Here is a 23,086-nt window from a genome sequence, read left to right on the forward strand (position 1 = left end):
AAAAAAAACCCACAGGCAGTTTATAATTAGAAGACCTCTAGGGTTACAAAATGAAGACTAATTATTAGCAATTCTAGAAGAAACCACGAGTAAGATATAACAGCACTACACTGCTTAACAACCACCCTTCTGTTAAGAGTCCCAAAGAACCTTAATTTAATTGACTTCAGTACATTCTGGAACTATCTTAAGAACTTGTTACCTCCTTAAGCTTTGTGTGATGTAGTGTGTGTTCCGGTTTTTTCATTACTGAATACATTCATGGAAGGAAGAAGGCCCAGCATTGCAAAACAACCTGCCATGTGTCTTTTGAAAAACCAAAGTGCATAATCCAAGTGTCAGGGAATATAATCTTTAAAAACACACCAGCTTTTCTAGCAATGAATTTGACTATGTATGGGAATATACATTTATCTTACAACAAGTAAGCTTCATTCCAAATTAGAGCCCAAGAGCCCCTGGAATGCTGCTAATTCAAAAGCAATGCAAACTCATCTGCGCCGCTGGTACAGAGGTCCAAGTTCAAGGTTAGCCAAGGATGGCAATGAGTCATGTTCTACTAGGTTTCAAACACTCTTTCCACACAAAATCTTATTAGGCACAGAGAGTCAGACCTCATCTGGCTGAATCTCCTACTCAAGGTCCAGCTACCTTTCCCAGCAGCAGTCAGTCCCTGAAGGTTCCTCCACAGAGACAGTTTGAAGCCTACATTTCTACTCAAACCAGACTATATGGTAGAAAAAAAAAAAAGGGAGAGGGAGAGAGGGAGAGAGGGAGAGAAGAGACCAATGAAGTAAGAACAGAATATAATGACTCATAAGAATTGGCAATTTCTTTTACCGTATGAAGGCAAACAAAAGTCTCAAGCTATGTACAATCCTGGTAGGCTGGGGGCAAGATAATAAATTTTAGCTGGACATGGTAGAACATACACGCAATCCTCCTAACACTTGGAAGATGGCGACAAAAGTATTAGTGTTCCAGTCCAGCCTACGCTGTATGAAAACCTGTCTCGAAAAGTATATCTGTGTGTGTGTGTGTGTGTGTGTGTGTGTGTGTGTGTGTGTGTGTGTGTGTATGTTTAAGGACTGGGTTTTCAAACCCTTTAGGTAACACACTTGTGGGTTTTTTTTTTTTTTTTTCTTTCTTTCTTTCTTTTTTTTTTTTTGAGACACTCTCACTATGTAGCCCCAGCTGTCCTAAACTCACCTGGCTGCCCTCAAACTCACAGAATCTGCCTGTTTCTGCCTCCCCAGTGCTGGGAATAAAAGTGTGTGCCACCACACTCAGCAGTACAAACTTTTAAGAAGGAAACTTTTCTTGATTTGGGGCTTGTTCCATGTCAACAGTCCTGCAACCACAGGACAATCCATACCCTGCCTCTGTTTAACAGACAGATGGTGGGCAGGCTGTGGAAGGGAGGAAGGGATATGAAAAAGGAAGGGAGGAAGTGTCTCTAATGTGTAGTATGAACACATACAAAGTTTATCATGGAGGTTTTTTTTATTTTTTTTATTTTTATTTTTTTATGAGAATGGAAGGACTGAGAAGTAACAATTCCAAATGGAAAGGAACGAAAGTATTAATAGTGGAATACTCAGAGAACTCACATTTAGTTTCTTTAAATCCTTCACTTATCTATCCATTTAGATAAATTCTATAGAAAAGAAGTAGCTTGGAGATCAGTGCAAATTGGAGATATTTTGATGAAAATAATTTGGTAATTTTGTAAAACACTAACTTTACCATGTTGTTTCCCAGGACTTGTGTAGGAATGACTGAAACAGAAAAGGCCTTGAGACTGTACTACAAAAATAATCTCTAACTAGATCTTGCTGACCACCACTTCTATTGCTTGACCATTCTGGTGCCCCTGGCTCCAGGCACCAAGGGAAGCAGCAGCAGCAATGGGAGGGGAACTGGAGTTCTTCAAGAGGAAAATGAGCGTTTGCAACCACCCCTCAGCAGCAAAGACTGCAAGAGCCTAACAGCACGAACAACCCAGGGAGGCACAGAGCAGGGAGGAAATAAGAAGGCAGGCGCATAGAGACTGAGAATCATTAGTTCACATCCCTCTCCGAGAATTCAGAGCTCCAAGTAAAAACTGGCCAGAGACCACTAAATAGAACTACCCAGAACCTACCCACTGACACGGGGCCCTGAAACCCCAGCTCTGGGGGAAGAATAGTCGCCCTGTGATTACACTGGGGACTGATAGTTTCCAAATGGCTGGCCTTAAAATATTTCAAGAAGTGGGCAGAAGACAGAGGCAGCTCCTTCCCACTGCAATGTATTTCTAACATGGTTCAAAATAGCTAGCAACATGTTTCTGTTTTCTTGACAGAAGGCACTTACTGCTTGCTTGGCAAGAAAATCAACTGAAGACTGAACTGCAGAGAGACCAACCAAAGCCCTCACAGACCTGTGACTCAGGTAATCCCAGAAGCAAAGCTCTCTAAATCACACCTGTAATCCCAGGACATGGGAGGTTGAGGCAGGAAGATTAGGTTCAAGGTCTGAGGTCAGCTTGTGCTACAGGAGACTCTGCCTCCAAACTGAAGGGGGAGACTGAAGAGATGGCTCAGAGGTCAGGAGCTCTTACAGAGGACTGCAGTTCGGTTCCTAGCACCCGTGTCTGGTAGCTCAAAATGGCTTGTAACTCAGGCAGGTGTAGTGTCGCTCACCTTTAATCCCAGCACTCGGGAGGCAGAGGCAGGCAGATCTCTGTGAGTTTGAGGCCAGCCTGGGCTACAGAGTAAGTTCCTAGAAAGGCGCAAAGCTACACAGAGAAACGTGTCTCAAAAAAACAAAACAAAACAAAACAAAACAAAAAAACAAAAACAAAAAACCACCCAAACCAAAACCAGGCTAGGAAGAAGACTCCGTGGATAAGAGTGACTGTTATGAAAGCAAAAGGACCCGAGATCAAATCTACAGAACTCATGTAAAAGCTGGGCACGGCTGCTTGTGTCTCTAAGAGCAGAGAAGGACAGAACCTGGGAACTTGCTGACCAGCTAGCCTAGCTAAAATGGGGAGTTTCAGGTTCAATGAGAGACCAAAAGTAAGGTGGGAGTGACTGAGGAAGACACCTGACATCTTCCTCTGGCCTCCTCATGAACACACATGGGTAGGTGCACCACATATACTGATGTACACACACACACACACACACACACACACACACACAAGTGTTGTTCCTTCAAAAACATAATAAAATAGGCCCAGGTGTGGTGGTGCACACCTTTAATCCCAGCACTTGGGAGACAGAGGCAGGCAGATCTCTGAGTTTGAGGCCAGCCTGGTCTACAGAGTGAGTTCCAGGACAGCCAAGGCTACATAGAGAAACCTTGTCTCAGAAAACAAAATAAATAAATAAAATAAAAACAGTCATCCTGTCCTTGCAAGCTTTTGGCCAACATGCACAAAAATAATTCCAAAATGGAAGACTACTGACCTAATAGCTTTAGTCAGTTAGTAGGAAGCCAGAGGCAAATTGCTTAACTTTGCATATTTATTTGAATGTAAAAAGGGAACATTATCTATTCCTACCTCTCAGTGTGGTGCAGCTACACAAGACTACAAATGTGAGCCACAGGAAAGAAACGACCACAAAAATATTAAGAATGTGAAGACTGAATGTGGTAGGTATGGTGACTCTTGCCTGTAATCCTGGCACTTGGAAGGCCAACTCGGGAGGATGGCCATAAATTTGAGGCTAGCTTAGGCTACAGTGTAAAACCCTAATCAAAAAAATAAAAAATTTTTTTTTAAATTTTAAAAAAGAAAAAATAGGGCTGGAGAGATCGCTCAGTGGTTAGAGGCACTGGCTGCTCTTCCAGAGGACCTGAGTTCAATTCCCAGCACCCACATGGTGGCTCACATTGTCTGTAACTCCAGTTCCAGGGGATCTGATACCTTCATACCAACGCACATAAAATAAAGTTAAATAAATTACTTTAAAAATAAATACAATAAAAACCAAGGGCCAATGAGAAGGTTCAGTGAATACAGACACACAGCACCAAATCTAACAATCTGAGTTTGATCCCTGAAACTTACATGGTGGAAAAAGAGAACTAACTCCTGCAAGCTGTCCTCTGACCTCCGTATTAGTGTCATGGCATTCACACATATATATACGCACATAAGTATGAATCCCCACCAAAAAATAAAACCCAAACCAACAAAAACTAGATAGTATTATACAATGCTAAGAACACACGGCGGGGCTGGCTCTATTTGCTGCCTATATATAGCAGGTGAACACTTAACCTTTCCATGCTCCAGTTCCTTCATCTGTAAAGAAGAAATAATGGGAACTCTCAACGCACAGGGTTCTGTACGCATGAGATGATCTCACAGAGCTGGGGAAGTGGCACACCTGCAAGCCCCGCACTCAGGAGCTAAAGCAGAAAGGTGAGGAGTTGGAGACTAGCCTGGGTTACACGGCAAGACCATCACAAAAGGAAAAAAAAGATTTCATACATGTGAAGGGCTTAAAATGGTACCTGGCAAACAGTAAATGAAATATGTGTTAACTATTATTAATTATTATAGTATTTATATCTAAACTGCCTTATGCATAAACAGCTGGATCTCTATAAAACGAAGAACAGTAACAAGTGAATGCAGTGACCAACCGGACCTCTGGTATACAGTTAAGGGTCTGAAAGCTGGAAAATTAAACCAAAGACATACACTCTGAAAAAAAAAAAAAAAAAAGGTCCATTGCTGCCAGAGAAACCTTGATGAAATTAGTTTTCTACATAGAGGGGGCATGAAAGTTTGGCATGGTGGCACATAAATGAAATATCAGCACTTGAAAAGCAGACAGACACAACAGGATCCCAAGACAGCCTTGTCTATACAGCAAGTTCTAAGCCAGCCGGCTAGAGTTAGACCCTGTCTGAAACCATCCAGCCAGAGGGAACACAAATGGGACTAACGTGTAACCCTGAGAAGCACCACAAATACCAACTCAGCACATAGTGCCCGATGCCTCCAACCCGCCTGGGTTATGGAACAGTAACAAGAAAGTTGATCCATCCATAAGTTTTGGACCCTGGGACACTTAGGGGAAGGGTTGTTCACATATTTAGAGAGATTTTCACAGATTAATGGAGTTGAGCCAAGTGGGATCACTAAGTATCTGCCCAAAAATCTCACAGCATCACAAGACCAGAGTGCTGAGGTAATGAGTCTCCTGTGCTTCTTTCTGAATCAGTAATAGCTTATTTCAACAAAGGAGGAGACGGTACCACTGACGAGACTGCACAACTTCCTTATTTTCCTCAGACATTGCTTCACGGGACATGCCTTTCCTGGGCCCATGCTGGGAACTTTCTGGTATACTTGGAATGTAATTAACTATCCCTCTTGTTGTATCCCATGCCTCTGTAATGGACCACAAAGCCAATTTTACTGTACAAATTCCATGAATCAATGCAAATCTTTGGGTGACACGAAGAGCTTATTGGCATAAGCCCACATTCCTTCCAGTAGTTAGGAGTGAGGGAGCCTAAAGGAATGTTGCTAATGCCCAGTCATATTAGGAGTACAATGGTATAGAACAACACCATCAATCTGCATTGCACACCACTGTTCACTGGAAACATGTACACCTGACTCAGCAGTGTCACTCACTCTTTACTGATGGGGCCACAGAGGAACAGCAAGCAGGACTCCAAGGACTTGCCCAAGATTCCACAGTGACTCAGAAGCAGGCCCAAGCTTGAATCAATGTCCCGATTCTCACCAATCCGTACCCCTCTGTGTGCCAGGTATGCTTAAAAGCTCCTTCTTGTTCCTTCCAGAGACTTCTTGGGCTCCTGGAACCCTTCACTTGGTGTTTTAAGAGATGGCTGGGGGCAACATGTGCCAGCTAAGGTCATGCTGCCAGAGAAGCTACTGTAAAAGCTCAGAGCCATAAACAAGTCACCTTTGTGGTACTGCCAAGAAGGCACCCCCATTGATCTCCAGTGCTTCTGGAATATTCTCCTAAAAAGCACCTATTTGTATATTGTTAGAAGGGCTTGTTGGTCAGAAGTCACACTCTATCGTCGCCTGGCAGCTTTTTCCAAAGCTTGACATGGGAACTCCCTCCCCAGTGAGACATCCCGATTTCTACCTGCCTTTATCTGGAGAATGTCCCTGGACCAGGAAGACTGACCTTATCTGAAAGCTCTCCAAGCCTAGCTGCCTGATTTATCTTTATTGACCTTTGGCATGTTCCCTGCTAGAAGCCTCCCCTGCTGCACATATGGTAATTAAGCCTTGTACTAGGAGTTTTGCTATAGGACCCTGTTGCCACATATGAAGCCTTATGATAGGGCCGTGCCGCTTAATGCAAATTAGGGTTTGTCCCCAGGCTCCCCAATCCTATATATCTCCTATACTCTGGAATAAAGCTGAGCTGATTCACTGAAGTCATCTCCTGGAGGGCTGTCTCTGTCGTTCTCACAGCCATCTGAACCCTGTTGCCCGCCACTGGTCTCTCCATGCTCGTGAACCAATGCACCAATGATCCTGAGGAAGAAGAACCAGTGTACCACACAGTTCACAACACTCCATCTCCAGTGTGGAGGAAAGGTGATGCACCCAGTGACTGCAACACTCAGGAGGTGGACATACAAGAATCAAGATCATTTTGGCTATAAGGCAAGTTCAAGAGCCTAGACTATATTAGACACATCTCCATGTTTAAAAGGGGAAGGGGAAGCCGGGGAAATAGTTCAGTTGGTAAAGCTCTTAATCTGAACCTACATTAAAAAAAAAAAAAGCTGGGCTAGGTAGCACATGTTCCTGGGGAGATGAAGACAAACATATGCCCAGGGCTCACTGGCTATCTAATCTAGTCTACTTGGCGAATTCCGGCTAGAGTGAAAGACTGTCTCAAAAAAAAAGACAGCACCTGAAGAATGACACTTGAGGTTGCCCTCTGACCTCCAGATATGTACAGGTATGCATAATACATACATACATACAGACAGACACACACAAATACAAGTGTATCTCTAAGTAATAACAATAATAATAAAATTTAAAATCAACAGTCCTGAGAAATGAGAGCTCCTAATTTTGATCTAAAGTACACTCTTGAAGAATGACCATTTCCTCCTGATGGCTCACTCCTTTAATCCCAGTACTCTGGAGGCAGAGGCAGGAGGATATCTGAGTTTGAGGCCAGCCTGGTCTACAGAGTGAGTTCCTGGACAGCCAGGGCTACACAGAAAGACTCTGTTTTAAAAAACAATTTTTTTTAAAAAAGGAAAGAAAGAAAAGAATGACCATTTCCTAACTACACGTTAACAAATGATGAACATTCAGCATCTGTAATTGTAACTGAAATCCAAGATCTGTAAACTATTTCTCTACCACCTAAGGAAGCAAGGGCCACTTCATCAACTACCTCAACATGGGCTTTCCTCAGCCCAAGCGACTGGACAGTCCCAAGGACTATTAGGTGACCAATATCATCACAAGTCATTCAAACGGGCCAAAACTTAACAAGAAGGGAAGTTCAGTAACAAAGCTACTAGATTTTGGTTTTTTGTAGTGTCTGAATCAAACCCAGGGCCTAGGGCACACTCTACCACTGAGCCCAACCACTAAGCTCTAGTCACTAAGGGCAGAGGACATGTTTTATTAATCCTTATACTCCAGCATCCGGAACAGTGTTATCAATACTTGTACTCAGGAAGCACCTGATAAAATAAACATTACCGTGTAAGATGTCTGAGTCGTCTTCAACAAAGTCAATGTCTCTTAAGTCCCATTCTGCATAATTGTCAAACTCCTGTTGGGGGGAAAAAAAACAAAAACCAAACCCATCAGTTTGCTTCAGAAGCAAAGAGAAAATTCTTGCGCCAATATTTGCTAAGTACTAAACTGGATAAAAGGCAAAGAAACTGCTCTAAGGGAAAAATTATAGGAAAAATCTGAGAGACTTTCAGGCAGTCATGAAAACAAAGAGCTGGGACAGCACAATATTAGGAACAAAGCCAAGCCTATTGTTTAAAAGTGTTTAATAGCCTGCTCATTCCAAAGAGAATCTTTGATTAGGCCTCCAAGTATTCTGGCAAGAAAGTTGCCTGCATTAATTCATTTTCTTTTTATCACTTTTTGTGGGATTGTTTAGTCCTAATGTAGCTTATACACTAAAATTAGAACAGTCTATTGAGGAGAGTTCAGGGGAGAGGCTGACTATGGGGTAGCTCTGCACCGCCACCTGCCATGAACAAATGCCTAACTGGGTACTACGGCAAGCTGGGCTCTAGTTTAACACCCCTATCTCCATGAGCACTGCAGATGACATCAGATAACAAATTTGATTTTTTTTGGTTTGAGACAGAGTTGCAATGTGTAGCCTGGCTATCCAGGAACTCACTCCACATAGACCAGGCTGGTCTTGAACTCGCCGAGATCCTACCTGCCTCTGCCGGGATCAAAGGTGTGTGCCACCACCACCTGACTGCAAATTAAATTCTTAAGACTACTTCCACATTTATTTTTTTTAATTCTGTGGACAAATGAGGAAGATAGGTTTTTTTTTTTTTTAATTATTTTTTATTTTATGTGTGTCAGTGTTTTGCCTCCATGTATGTCTGTGTGAGGTTATCAGATCTTGGAGTTAGAGACAGTTATGAGATGCCATGTGGGTGCTGGGAATTGAACCCAGGTCCTCTGGAAGAGCAGTCAGTGCTCTTAGCCACTCAGCCATTTCTCCAGCCCTCGAGGAAAACAGTTTTAATGGATATATGTATATATACAATGCAGGACTCAGCAACTACTACTCAGCCCACTGCTTACTCGGGAAATAAACTTTTATTGGAACATAGATATATCCATTTGTTTATATATTATCTATGCTCCTTTTATTTTTTTAGACAGGCTCTCACTAAACCCAGGCTTATCTAAAACTCAAAATGCTTCTATGCTATTTCTGCACAGTAACAGTGAAGTTTGGTTGTGACAGAAACTTAATATTCTAGGAAACTTAAACGTAACCTGGTCCTGATACAGCACAACCTTGAAAACCCCTTGCTATGGAATGACAAGTGCAGAAATCTCACACGCACAGAATTGGTGGGAGCAACACTTCTGCACCCTGGCAGGCCGGGTCCCCGTCAGAACTGTCACTGCTCCACAGGTGCTCACAATGGGAAAGGAGTGAGCAAAACGTGACTCCACTGAAAATGACAGTGCCTTGAAAATCTCCCTTCAGTACGAGATAATAACCTCACTGGAAACAAAAGCAAGTTTTTGTTACCTCAATGAAATCTGCCCGAGCTGGCATGTATCCTGCCATGTCCCGAGACAGCAATGAGTCAAAGGCAGGCCGGGGAGGGTCATCTGCAGCTGGAACAAACAATGGGTTTTTCTTAATAAAATAAACACTGACATGGAAACGTCAAATAAATGTCTTTATTTATAGTCTGGACTCAAAAAAAACCTAAGTGTTGTCAAATATTTGTTTACACTGTGAAGATGTGTCTTTGCCAAGGCACCTTCTGATTGGTTTAACAAAGAGCTGAATGGCCAATACCGAGGCACGAAGAGGTTAGGCAGGAGTTCTGGGGACAGATAGGACTTCGTGAAGAAGAAGAGCAGAGTCGGCAGCCACACACTGGGAGGAAGCAAGAGGTGCCAAATGGAAGAGAGGTAACACCAAGTGGCAGAACGTAGATTAATAGAAATGGGTTAATTTAAGTTATAACAGCGAGTGGAGACAAGCCTAAGCTAAAGGCCAAGCTTCCATACTTAATAAGAAGTTTCTGTGTCGTTACTTGTGAGCTGGAGGCCGACAGGATATGACGGCACACGCCTGCAATCCTAGCACCTGAGAGGCAGAAGCAGGAGGGTCAGATCAAGGTCACACTCAGCTACACAATGAGTTCAAGGCCAAAATATATGAAGACAGGGTATCACTATGTAGCTGAGGGTAGCCTCAAACTCTAGTTCTCTTGCTTCAGTCTGCTGAGTACTGGGTTACAGGTGTGAGGCATCACATCCCACTCTGAAACAAATTTCTTTGAGAAAAAAGATCTAAGAGAATAAATTCAAAGGTTTTATAAAGAGTGAAAAGGTAATTATGAAAAAAACAATAGCTTCATTCTTTTTTTCTTTTTTGGAGATAGGGTCTTCTCTCTATGTACTGGCTGCCATGGAACTTGGTATATGGACCAGGCTGGCTTTGAACTCAGAGATCTATCTGCCTCTGCCTCCCAAGTGCTAGTGTTGTTGTTTTTATTTTGTGCTGAGACAAACTATTATATATCCTACACTACTCCCAAACTCACAATCCTCCTGCCTCAGCTTCCCAAGCGGCAACTATGGGGTCACAGTCATGTGTCACCATGCCCACCAAACCCCAGGCTGATTTCCTGATGAAGGAAACATTCTCTGATTTGCATGTATTTGTGCAGGCAGGCATGTGCAGGTCAGAGGACAACTTGCAGAAGTCAGTTCTCTCTACCATATGGGTCCCAGGGGCCAAATTTAAGCCAGACTTGGTGGCAGGTGCCTTCGCCTGCTGAGCCATCCTGTAGCCTTGCCTTCTGATTTCCCAAAATGAATGAAAAACGAAAGGAAATGAACCAAAGACGTTTTCCTACACTGCTGTTACAGGACTCAAGTATCCTGTCAGTGTCCGCTCCTTTGAGTTGTAGGACCACTATCAACTTACAGATCTCAGTCAAATCAGAAGCAAAACATCCTGGATTTTGAAGTTCATCCAGCTGAGTCCCAGCACCAGCCTACAACAGTTCTACAACTTTGTACAAATTGTTCAGCCTTTTAAAAATCTCAGTTTCCTTGTGTGTAACACAAAAGCATCCGTTCCATTGATTTCACTGGGTTGCTGTTAGAAACAAACAGGCCTAATGGACTTGAGGGAAGTGCTAACATCCGAAGTACTATTCAAACAGGCGGCACCAGCAACCTCGGAGGCAATCAGCCACAAAGCTGCTTCCAGAAGTGAGGAAAGGGAGGCCACTGGGAGAGCATTCATACATCACTGGTACTCTGGGGCCATTCACAGAAGACGCTTGTTTGTAATTCATCAGCTTTTGGTTACATTACAGTAAAAGACTCATTGATCCCCACAGGCATATAAGATTTTTAAAAAAGATTGCCTTCACTGCCATAACCAAATGAATAAAAAGAACAAATTACTCCTTGGACTTAACACTGAGGCAATACTGGATCCTGGTAAGCAACTCCTACTGAATTATAAACAATCCAAAGGGATAAGACTTATAACTAATGACAGCATGGAGACCTTGGCCCCTTTTGAACATAACATTTTACAGAAGCAATCATTAATGTTAACTAATATATTTCAAGAGATCCAGAGTGGAAGGCTACAACTCTGACCTCTGGCATGTGTTCCCTCCTTGCCATATCATGGCCCTGACTCAAGAACTATCATACAAAACACCTCTTACCTTCCAGAAGTTCTTATCTGTCCAAGTCATCACATCACTGTTTACCTGCTATGGAAACAGCCCAAGGATGGGCTGAGTACCTCTTCCCCAAATAGGCAGGCACTTACAGTGAAACGGAATGGCTGTGTCAGCGGTTCTGGCTGCCTCGGCTTGCTTCAGGTTTAGCAGGGTGGACGCGAACAGAGGGTTATTGATAAAATGCTTCATGTAGTGCTTCTCACATTCCTCTTTGGTTTTGGTGCACATCTGATTAGCTACATCCTGCCTAGAAAAATGTGGAAAAAGAGTGAAGACTAATTGTCTTACTGATATAGACCATTGAAAGCTTGGTTAGTTCGTTCCATATTTGCAGTCAAATAAAAATTGCATATTGCAGTCAACATAAAATCAATAATCTGGCCGAGTGGCGGCGGCGGCGGCGGCACTTGCCTTTAATCCCAGCACTTGGGAGGCAGAGCCAGGCAGATCTCTGTGAGTTCGAGGCCAGCCTGGGCTACAGAGTGAGTTCCAGGAAAGGCGCAAAGCTACAGAGAGAAACCCTGTCTTGAAAAAAAAAAAAAAATCAATAATCTGATACCTCCAGGTAGATGTTAGCAAAACAGTAAGACAGATACACCACTGATATTTGATATTTGTGCCATGTGATCCAAATCCTGCCACTTCAAGATAGAAAAAATATTTTCTAGGTTAGCCAGAGCTATCGAGTGAGACAATGTCTTTAAAATAAAAAGAAGCCAGGTGTGGTGGCTTATGCTTTTAATCTTAGAACTTGGGAGGTAGAAGCTCTGTGAGTTTGAGGCCAGCCAAGCCTACATACTAAGTTCTAGGACAGCCAGGACCACATAGAGAGAGCCCTGTCTGATAAACAAAACAAAACAGAAAACAAACAGCCCCCTCTCCAAAAGGTGGAGGGAGAGAAGCAATTCTTGCCAGTTGTCCTTTGGCCATCACACGTGTGTGCCCATACACATACACCATAATAAATGTGACTAAATGACCGTCCCATGTGTGTGCCCATACACATACACCATAATAAATGTGACTAAATGACCATCCCATGTGTGTGCCCATACACATACACCATAATAAATGTGACTAAATGACTGTCCCATGTGTGTGCCCATACATATACACCATAATAAATGTGACTAAATGACCATCCCATGTGTGTGCCCATACATATACATCATAATAAATGTGACTGAAAATTTTTAAGGGGGCTGAGAGCTGGCTCAGAAGTTAAAAGTATTTTCTTCAGTGCTCAACAAGTGCCTGTAACTCCACTCCCTTTCTGGCCTCCTTGGCATGTGAACATGAGTGACAACAATCACATAGATACACACACACACACACACACACACACACACACACACACCATATACAACACACACACATGCACATAAATTTAATAAATAAATAAATAAGCCCTAAAAAAAACTTAAAAGATCATCAATAACAACAGAAATCATTTTGGAATGCACAAAATGTACAGAAGTGCCAGGCATGGTGGCACACACCTTAAGTCCTAGTACTTGAAAGCTAAAGGCAGGTGGATTTCTGTAAATTTAAGGCTAGCTGGTTTACACAGAATTCCAGGCCAGCCAATGCTACCTGGTGAGACCCTGTCTAAAAAAGTACCTAAGTCTAGTTTTATTTTTGCATGTTTTATAGTATACGAAACACATGTCATGAACAGATATTTCTTCACTAGAATTCCCATGGATATGGCAAAGCAGTGAGCTATATACACCCAGACATTAATCTAAGATCACCTTAGTATTAGCCTTGTAGTGTATTGTTATTTCTATTTCACAGAATAATAATAACAAAAAAAAAGATACCCAAAGAAATAATATACTTGCTAAAGAAGACAAAGCCAGCATTTCTGAGACTGCTGAGTCCTAGCTCAGGCGATGCGGAGGTGGAGGTGAACTTAGTCCCCTCCTCAAGCTCACTCTCAGAGCCCTTCCCCAGGGCGTCACCTGCTGCTGTGCACTCAGTCAACTGTAGACAGCTTGACTCCCTTACTAGGCAGAGAGCCTAGATGAGGGCAGGAACCTAAATTCTTGTGCTCTTACCACCAACCACAGTCCCTTATCCACACTGGATACAGAAGCAGCTAGATTCTTCTGGGTGGTGATGGGGATTGAACCCAAACACCTTACACATGCTGAGCAAAAGCTCTCACACTGAGCTATCTCCCCCATACAGTAACAGACTTTCTCCTAGTCTTTGCTAAGAGGGAAGAAAGATGAGGAGGACTGGCCTACTAGAGAAAAAGCATAAAGCCTCGGGCAAAGATGACTGACTGGTAAGCTGCCCACAAGTGATCCATTTGTTACATCTTTGGTATTTACCAGAACACACAGGATTTCATGATGCGTAGGTGCTAACTGAATGAATGGAAACAAAATGTGGGCTGAGCTCTGGTCCCCCTCTGGACCCTGGACATAGGGAGGGTAGCACACCTAATAACACAAGGAAGGACTGACTATGAGCGCTAGCAATTAGGGAAGATCCAGGAGAGGTTCCTTCACTAAGAAGTTATGAAAAATGAGAAAGAGTTTAACTCCCTAAACTTCAGATGCTTCATGAACAAAATATGTTTAATAACATATCTGCTGTCTAGTTCACAAAACAAAATTATCAGAATGAGTGTTCCTAAAATGTTAACATTGGGGAGCTGGAGCGATGGTTTAGTGGATAAAGTGCTCTCTGTGCAGACACAAGAGACCTGAGTTCATACCCTCTGCTCCTTGCATCTGTAACTCTAGCACTTCGGAGGCAGAGATAGACAGATCCTGGGGGCTTATTGGCCAGCCCAAAGTAGCTGAAACTACAACCTCCAGATTAAGTGAGAGACTTTGTCTCAAAAAATAATATGGAGAGTAAAAGACAGGAAGACATCTGATAATAATCTCCAGCCACCACACACACAGGCATGCATGTACTTGCGCGGGGGTGGGGGTGGGGGTGGGGTGGGGTGGGGGGTGTCAATCTTCAGCCAGCCATCACCCCCCCAACACACATAGCCCCCTACATATGCATACACATTTTTAAACTTGCATTGTGTGCACAGAAATCTGTAAAACCAGAAGGGAGAAATAATTAGTAACCTATACTTCTCTACAACTCAGGAAGAACAATCTTGGTGTTGCTATATCCAAAGAAATGTAATAATGTAACCTCTGAGAATTGCTCAGGCATGAACCACTAAGCATCCTGCATTTCAGGCCTAGAAGATGTGGTACATGGACAAGAAACTGTCTCCGAGTTCCTGGTCATCAGGAAAGCAGCACAGCTTTACACTATCTGAGGCGCTCTGCTGTTATGTTTCAACAGTGGCTTCTCTGAGCCCATGAGGACAGACCAATCAATATTAAACTCTTACCAATTTCCAAAGCCACAGTCCATTACAGCTTCTAAAAGGGCCATTTCTTCTTGAGCAGTCCAGCTGGGATCAAGAACAGGAAAGTCTGAGGTCTAAGGAGAAAAAATGATTTGGTTAAGAAAAGGGATAGGAATGACATGTAGGAACCCCAATTGTGGTACACGGTTTAAAAAGACTAGGCAAAATGTGACAGTGTAATCTCAATGAGAGATTCAGTGAGAGACTGCTGCTCTTCCAGAGAACCCAGGCTTGAGTTCCAGCATGCACATGGCAGTTCACAACCACCTGTAACTCAGTTCCAAGATCTCTTCTGGCCTCTGTGAGCAACAAATATACGTGGTACACAGACATACATGCAGGCAAAATACCCATACACATAATATAAAATATAAATAAATCTTAGGGGAAAAAAAACTTGTGATGGAATAATGGAAATTACTTTATAAGGTAGCTGGTTTCAATGGTCCCTTCTGATAAACTCAGAATCCTCTTTTAACATGGGCTGGACCTGTGACTTAAGCTTGGTAGTTTCTATTTTTGTATTAAGCCACCAAGTAAACAAGCTACTCTCCCTGCTGTAAAACTGTGTGGAGAGACTCTGTGAAGGGGAGAGGCCTGGAGACAATGCAGAACAATCAAGTCCCTTGGTTAAGTGTTAGCTAGAAAGAGTCAAAGGAAAACCTCCTAATGAGGTGCCACTTGAGATTCAGAACCCCAGGATGGAGTGCTGAGGACCAATTGCTCTGGGTCTCATCGGAATTCCTGAGCCACAGCAATTGTGGGAGGTAATAAAGCAGTCTCTACTTCAAACTGCAACTATGAAATAAAGAGCTAAACACTATTTGCTTCCACATATGTTTCTATGGTAAAAGTAAAACAAGAAAATAATATAAGCTTTTCCAATTCCACAGGCATTTACAACTTCTTATAGCTTTTGTTGGTGACTTAAAAAAAAATCTGTCTTATTAGCAAAATCACAGTACTAACAGGCAACACATTTTGATCTAAGCCTACCTTATGAGCTTATTATGAGGTGAGAGTGAAATTTCAGAGTCCATGCATATATTAAACTCATACCAATCACATTTAACCTGGCAAGCACCATAAAGATATGCAAATATGAAGTTACACATTGGTTGACAGGTGTGATGTTTTGAAAGAAAATGGCCCCCAAAGGGAGTGGCACTATTAGGAGGTGTGGCCTTGTTGGAGGAAGTGTGTCACCGTAGGGGTGGGCTTTGAGGTCTCTTTTGCTCAAACTTCCCTCAGTGTGACTTTCAGTTGACTTTCTGCTGCTTGCTGGTCAAGATGTAGCCAGCACCACATCTGCCTGCAGGACACCATGCTCCATGTATGATGATAATGGACTGAACCTCTGAAACTGTACACCACCCCAATTAAATGTTTCCTTTATATGAGTTGCCATGGTAAAGGGCGTCTATTCACAGCAACAAAAACCTAAACTAAGACAACAGGTCTGTTATTTCTAAAACTGTTTTAGAATAGTGATTATTATCCCTCACCAATTTATAATGGGGCAGCGGTGGCACACGCCACTTGGGAGGCAGAGGCAGGAGGATCTCAGTGAGTTTGAGGCCAGCCTGGTCTACAGAGCAAGTTCTAAGACAGGCTCCAAAGCTACACAGAGAAACCCTGTCTCGAAAAACAAAACAAACAACAACAACAACAACAACAAAAAACCCCTAAAACTTTCTGCACTACATAAGAACAACAAAAGGGTTTATGAAATAATATTGAACTTCAAGAAAAAAAAAAAAAGCCCCTCCCCCTTTCTTCTTGAAGTTCAATGTTATTCAATCCTTGACCCAAACTTGTGTTAGAATCTCTAACAGTGGGACCTGGAAATCTATAGTTCTAAGAAGCTCCAGGTAATAAAGTCTAAGAATTACTGTCATAAAGGGTGTGGTAGAGGAGCTGCCTTCTCTTGCTCAAGGTCCTAAGAATTACAAGATAAAAATAGCTACAGAATTCAGAAATCTCTATTAATGCACCACCCACCACAGCATGAGTAACTCCCCAAAATACAGAACTGCGAGATGAGAAAAGTACTGAAACCATTTAAAGTTACAGATGCTTCGTGCTGAAAGGAATCAAGATTTTAGAGGCTTGGGGTGTAGACCAGCCAAAAGCTGGTTGGTCATCACTTCTATAGAAGGAAAGAATCGCTGGCCTTGGCTAATAGAAGGTGGAGAGTATGAGTAACCCCCCCACCCCAGGCTCCCTTGAGTTCACATCCCTGAAAGGTGATTGTATGGGTGGGGAACATGTGAGAAAGGATGATGTGGTAACAACTGAGTGGACCTGGCTGAAGTGAAACAGTGTTTTTAGCATTATGTAGAAGACGAAGTGGTGCTCAGAACAGCTACAAAGAGTGCACAGCCAGCCTTCCTACAGTGGCTGAGCATGACTACAAACTACCCAAGCTACACAATGATCTCGTAAGGGTTATTTTACCACCTCAAATGAGTAAATTTGGATACTGGGGATATAGCATGTGATCCAATCTCCTGCACCACAAAAACAATTAAAATAAGACAAATTACAAAATCTGAGTCTAGACATTCTTATGTGGATTTGGAAAAAGTGGATCCATTTTCTGAAGATATAGTAACTTTGGTGAAATGAACTCAAAGACAAAGCTGTTCTGATCCTACTTTCCAAACCTTCATTCAACATGTGAAGAGGCCTAATTTTAGTGTAGCCACGACAGGCTACAGACTAACAATACTGGGACTAGGCCTTACCATTACAATAACCAGGAAAAATCACAAACTGTACCCCTCAGGGGACCAATCAAAATTAAGACAAACAAGTACTAAATGCTCCAGAACATTAAGGATAACTTACATAACTTGTATACAGGTTGCCAATTTCCTTGCAGCAATGCCAGTATCAATCCCTGTTTGACAAGACTTCTGTTGCCCCACTCCTGCCCAATCAGGAGTTCAACTCACATCTGAATCCAGAATTCCCCTACCCCACATCCTTTACTCCTTAAAAACCCAGCCATAACTGAGCTCGATGCTCTCCCTGATCCAACAGCTGTGTAGGCATGGACAGGTAGCCCAAGCTCGAGCTTGCAATAAAGGCCCTTTGCTTTGCATACGAACTTGGAATCCAGATGGTCTTTGGGGAACTCATGACTCGTGTATAACACTTGCAACTGGCTAAAGGGGGAATGTTTTGGTTATTGTTCCAATTAGTGAATATGAGACTTAAAAGAAAATGTGGTAATTTATGGGAGGTGTAGGTGGGAAGACCCAGGTTTTAAGACCATCCTTGGCTACAAAGCAAATTTGAGGCCAGCCTGAGCTACAGGAGACTCTGTCTCAAAAAACTCAAAAAAAGAAAAAGAAAACCCAAAAGACCCAAAAATCTTCAAATTAAAAAGAGACTGCAGGCTGGAGAAATGACTCAGTGATTAAGAGCAGTTCCTACTCTTCTAGAAGACCTGAGTTTGGTTATCAGAACCAAAGTACCTTAAAACTGTCTGTAACTCCAGCTCTGAATGATTGGATGCCTCTGGCCTCAGTTGACACCTGAACTCACATGTACCTATCCATATGCAAGCACACACATCTACACATAATTAAAAACAAACAAAAAAGTTGAGCAATGGTGACACATATCTTTAAACCCAGCTCTGGGGAGGCAAAGACAGGCTGATCTCTGTGAGTTTGAGGCCAGTCTGATCTACAGAAGAGTGTTCCAGGGCAGCCAAGGCTACACAGAAAAACCCTGTCTCAAAATAAAACAAAAATAATAATAAATATTTTTTAAAGGAGAGACTGAAAACTATAAGGAAAGGCAGCTGGTTATTCTTCCAAAGCTCTTATTAAGTTGCTTTTCTTTGACTAATTCATTATAGTCTAGAACATGACTCCCAGTATTATAAGTGCAGGAATACTAACAGGAATCAATAAATGATCAAATTCATGTTGACTCACTCTTTCTGAATGCTTTTGTTTTTATTTTGTTTTTGAAATAAGGTCTTATGTATCCCTGGGTAGCCTCCAACTTACCGTGTAGAAAATGAGAAAGACCTTTGCCGGCTTCATTTCCCAAGTACTCCCAGGGATTTACCTGTGCCACCATGCCGGGTTTTATGTGGAACTGAGGAGAGAATGCAGGGTCTACGGATGCTAGGCAAACACTCTACCAGCTGAGTTACACCCCTAGCTTGGAAGTCTTTTTTTTTTTTTTTTTTTTGGGATACAGGGTTTCACTATATAGCCTTTTCTGAGTTGGAGCTCCATATGTAGACCATGATGGCCTCAAACTCACAGAGATCCACCTGCCTCAGCCTCCTGAGTGCTGGGATTAAAGGCCTGCACCAACAGGCTCACTTTCTTTCTAATCTTTTATGAAACACACATAAATGTGCTGTGAATTACATGACTGGCAGAATTCTAAACATATTCCACATTTCTCCCAAGATTCCTGTCTACTATCCCATCAAGCACTAAGTACTGCAGATAGAATTAAAATTAAAAAACTCTGCAGACGGAATCAAAATTACTAACAACTAGCAAAGTAGGGGAAAGGCCTGGTTTATCTAGGTGGGTCCAATGAAATCATACAAGTAAGTCCTTTAAAGTATTAGAGGGGAGCTATAGAGATGGTTTAGTGGTTAACAGCATTGACTATCTTCCAGAGGACCTGGGTTCAAATCCCAGAATCCATATGGGTGGCTCACAACTGTCCAGGGGATTTGACACCCTCTTCTGGGAGCACCAGATACCACGTGGTACACAAACATATACGCAGCCAAACACACATAAAATAAATTAAAAAAACCAAAAACCAAAAACTCTGTTAGGTATTAGAGGAAGGCAGAAGAAGGAGAGAAACTGCTTAAGCAGGACAAAGCATTCGGTCAGGGGCTCAAGCACTGTCACCAACTGTCCTCAAGGACTCCCAGTGTCACTGGCTTTGGAGATGGCAAAAGGTGGCTGGGAGCCAAGGCAGCCTCTAGACGCAAAGAACAAACTAGCCAATAGCCAGCCAGGAAACAGAGGCACCCAGTCTTTCAATCTCCAGGCAGCCAATTCTGCCAATAACCTGAATGAACCCAGAAACAGATTTTCCCCCAGGGTGTCAAGATAAAAGCTCAGGCTGGTCAAACACCTCCACTTCAGCCTCTCAAGACCTGCCATAAACCAAGAAGCCCACTGCTCTTCTGACCTGTTAACTGTGTTGTCTTAAGCCACTTAATTCTCGATAATTTATAACAGCAACTGTAGAAAACTAATACAGTGCCAAAAGATTAATCTACATTGTGGAATTATTACTGTAAGAAAAACTGTACTAGGGCTGGAGAGATAGCTCAGAGGTTAAGAGCACTGACTGCTCTTCCAGAGGTCCTGAGTTCAATTCCCAGCAACCACATGGTGGCTCACAACCATCTGTAATGAGATCTGGTGCCCTCTTCTGGCCTGCAGTCATATATGCTGTATACATAATAAATAAATTAAAAAAAAAGAAAAAAAAGAAAAGAAAAAAAGAAAAACTGTACTAACTATTGAAAACTTGCTTTAAGTACTATGAAAACAGACAAAACTCCCCCCACCCCCCAAAAGTGCTAGGGATCAAATCCAAAGCTTGGTACACACTAGGGGAGGGCTCTGCCACTGAGCTAGAACCCCAGCCTCCAGACAAAACTGTTTTAACAAGGTACATATACCTGTCAAGAGACCTGATTATTCACATTGGCTTACTGAACTCCAGGCCGGGCTGGGAGAGTGACGCACTTTTTCTTTAAAGGTGGTAATGCCATTACTCAAATCAGAGCAGAGAGAGAACTCTGGGAAGAAGGGGCAGAGTGGCTAGCTAGACAGACAAGAAATAGGTGCAAGATGAAAGAAAGGTAAAAAGCCACGAGGTAAAACGTAGATTAATGTAATGTAAATTGAGTTATAAGAGATAATGGGACAAGCCTAAACTAAGGCCTAGCTTTCATAATTAATAATAAGTCTCCATGTCGTTCTCTGTGGTTGGCGGAGGAAAAGAAAGTCTGTCTACAGAGGTATCTATGGGGTGCAGAAGAGGGCATTGGTTTCCTTGGAGCTGCAGATATAGGGAGTTGTGCATTTCCCAACATCAGTGCTGGGAACTGAATTCCAGTCCTCTGCAAGAACAGTTGATAGGCCATCTTTCCAGCCCTATTGTTTGTTTTCTGAAACAGGATATAGTTGTTTGAATGAAAATGGGCCCCGCAAGTCTCAGACATCTGAATACTTGGTCTCCATTTGGTGGCTGTTTGGGAAGGACTAGGAGGTATGGTCTTTATTGGGAGAGGTGTGTCACTGGGGACAAGAGTAAGGTTTGAAAAGTTTCCTGTCACCCTAACCTGTTTCCTGTTTGTGGATCAGGATGTGAGCTCTCAGCTGCTACTTCTGTGCCATGCCTGCCTGCCTACAGCTATGCTCCCACCATGATGGATGGACTCCTATCCTTCTGGAACTATAAGACCCAAATATATAAGTTGTATAAGTTGCCTTGGTCATAGTGTTTCATCACAGCAATAGAAAAGTAAAGTTACTTCCCAAACAGCCACCAAATGGGGATGAAGTATTCAAACGCCTGAGACTTGGACCACTCTCATGTAAACCACCACATAGGGTCTCGCACTACATCAAGTCATAGCGACCCTCCTGTCTAAGCGGGGTTACAGGCATGAGCCACCACACTGTTGTCAGTCATTTTCACAGTGTATGTTGTCTTAGGTTTTCTACTGCTGTGAAGAGACACCATGGCAACGCTTGTAAAGGAAACATCTAATTGAGGGGCAGCTTGCTTACAGTTTCAGAGGTTCAATCCACTAACATCATGATGGGGAGCATGGCAGTGTGCAGGCAGAAGGGGAGCTGTAGCTGAGAATGCTACATCTTGCAGGCAACAGGAAGTCAACTGAGACACTCAGTGGTATCCTGAACACAGGAAACCTCAAAGGCCACCCCTACAGTGACACACTTCCTCCAACAAGATCATACCCACTCCAACAAAGCCACGCCTCCTAATAGTGTCATTCCCTATGAGATTATGGGGACTAATTACATTCAAATTACCACATATGTATATACATGATAAGCTATTTTTGTTTTGTTTTTCGAGACAGGGTTTTTCCATGTAGTTTTGGTGTCTGTCCTGGATCTCACTGTGTAGACCAGGCTGGCCTCAAACTCACAGAGATCCGCCTGGCTCTGCCTCCCAAGTGCTGAGATTAAAGGCGTGCACCACCACCGCCCCGACATGCTAAGCTATTTTAATATTTAAATATCTTAATAGGTTACAAAGAACTAAAAAGCCTACTAGATAATTATCAAATTCAGAAGAGAAAAAGGACAGAGACACATGGAAATTAAAGAAAATTAGTTCTCAGTCTAAATACTTGAAAAAGGAATAAAAGTTTCTATCAACGTCATCATTACCATTATTTCGTAAGTATGATCACTCTGATGTTTCTTGTACTCAAATCCTCGCGTGAAACACTGTGAAGAAAAAAAGTTAAATTACCAAAAGCTACATTAAAAAGATTTTTTTTTCCTTAGGGCTTGGGATGAGGCTCAGTTGGTAGAGTGCTTGCCATACATACACAAAGCAGGGGACTCAACCCCAGCATCGGGTGGTGGTGGTGGTGGTGGTGTGTGTGGAACTAGGAGGATCAAGAGTTCAAGGTCATCCTTACTCAGCTACACAGCCAGTTCAAGGCAAGCTAGGCTACATGAGACCACATCTTTAAAAAACAAAATAAAAGCCAGGCTTGGTGGTGCACACCTTTGATCCCAGCACTTATGAGGCAGAGGCAGGTGAATCTCTACAAGTTCAAGGCCAGTTTGGTCTACTTAGTTCCAGGAGAGCTGAGGCTATGTAGAGAGACCTTGTCTCAAAATACCCAAAATAATAAACTGAAATAAAAAATAAGACCAAAGAGGGGTTGAGGGTGTTCTATTTTTTCTTTCTTTCTTTTTTTTTATTTGAGGCAGGGTCTCATGTAGTTCAGGTTAGTCTTAATCTCCCTATGTAGTCCAGGCTGGCCTCAAACCCTTGATTTTCCTGTCTCCCCGCTTCTAAAGTTCTGAAATTATAGGCATTCACTACCACTCCCAGCCTAGGTGCTCTAGTGTTATGAGCTGTAAGTTGTTTTGGATATACAAAAAAGAATTTTGCTATGTAGCCCAGGCTGTCTCCATCTTCCTTCCTGCTATTCATCCTCCCAAAAGGCACCCC

General features: G+C 42.6%; 1 protein-coding gene across 3 annotated transcripts in view; it reads right to left on the reverse strand.

The window, feature by feature from the left end:
• The window catches only part of Tada2a (transcriptional adaptor 2A), a 43,367-nt gene that overhangs the window by 13,726 nt on the left and 6,555 nt on the right, over nucleotides 1-23,086 (reverse strand). For 2 of the 3 annotated variants that reach the window (XM_059271381.1, XM_059271380.1), the window contains 5 exons: nucleotides 22,288-22,347; nucleotides 14,837-14,928; nucleotides 11,553-11,710; nucleotides 9,270-9,358; nucleotides 7,724-7,796 (listed from right to left, as the gene is read on the reverse strand). In XM_059271381.1, the coding sequence (XP_059127364.1) occupies nucleotides 7,724-7,796; nucleotides 9,270-9,358; nucleotides 11,553-11,710; nucleotides 14,837-14,928; nucleotides 22,288-22,290 (415 nt within the window). In that variant the 5' untranslated portion in view covers nucleotides 22,291-22,347. The remainder of the gene's footprint in view (nucleotides 1-7,723; nucleotides 7,797-9,269; nucleotides 9,359-11,552; nucleotides 11,711-14,836; nucleotides 14,929-22,287; nucleotides 22,348-23,086) is intronic. The other variant, XM_059271382.1, reaches the window with a different exon arrangement.

This window comes from Peromyscus eremicus, chromosome 8a (genome assembly GCF_949786415.1).
Source record: "Peromyscus eremicus chromosome 8a, PerEre_H2_v1, whole genome shotgun sequence".
Taxonomy (NCBI): Eukaryota; Metazoa; Chordata; class Mammalia; order Rodentia; family Cricetidae; genus Peromyscus; species Peromyscus eremicus.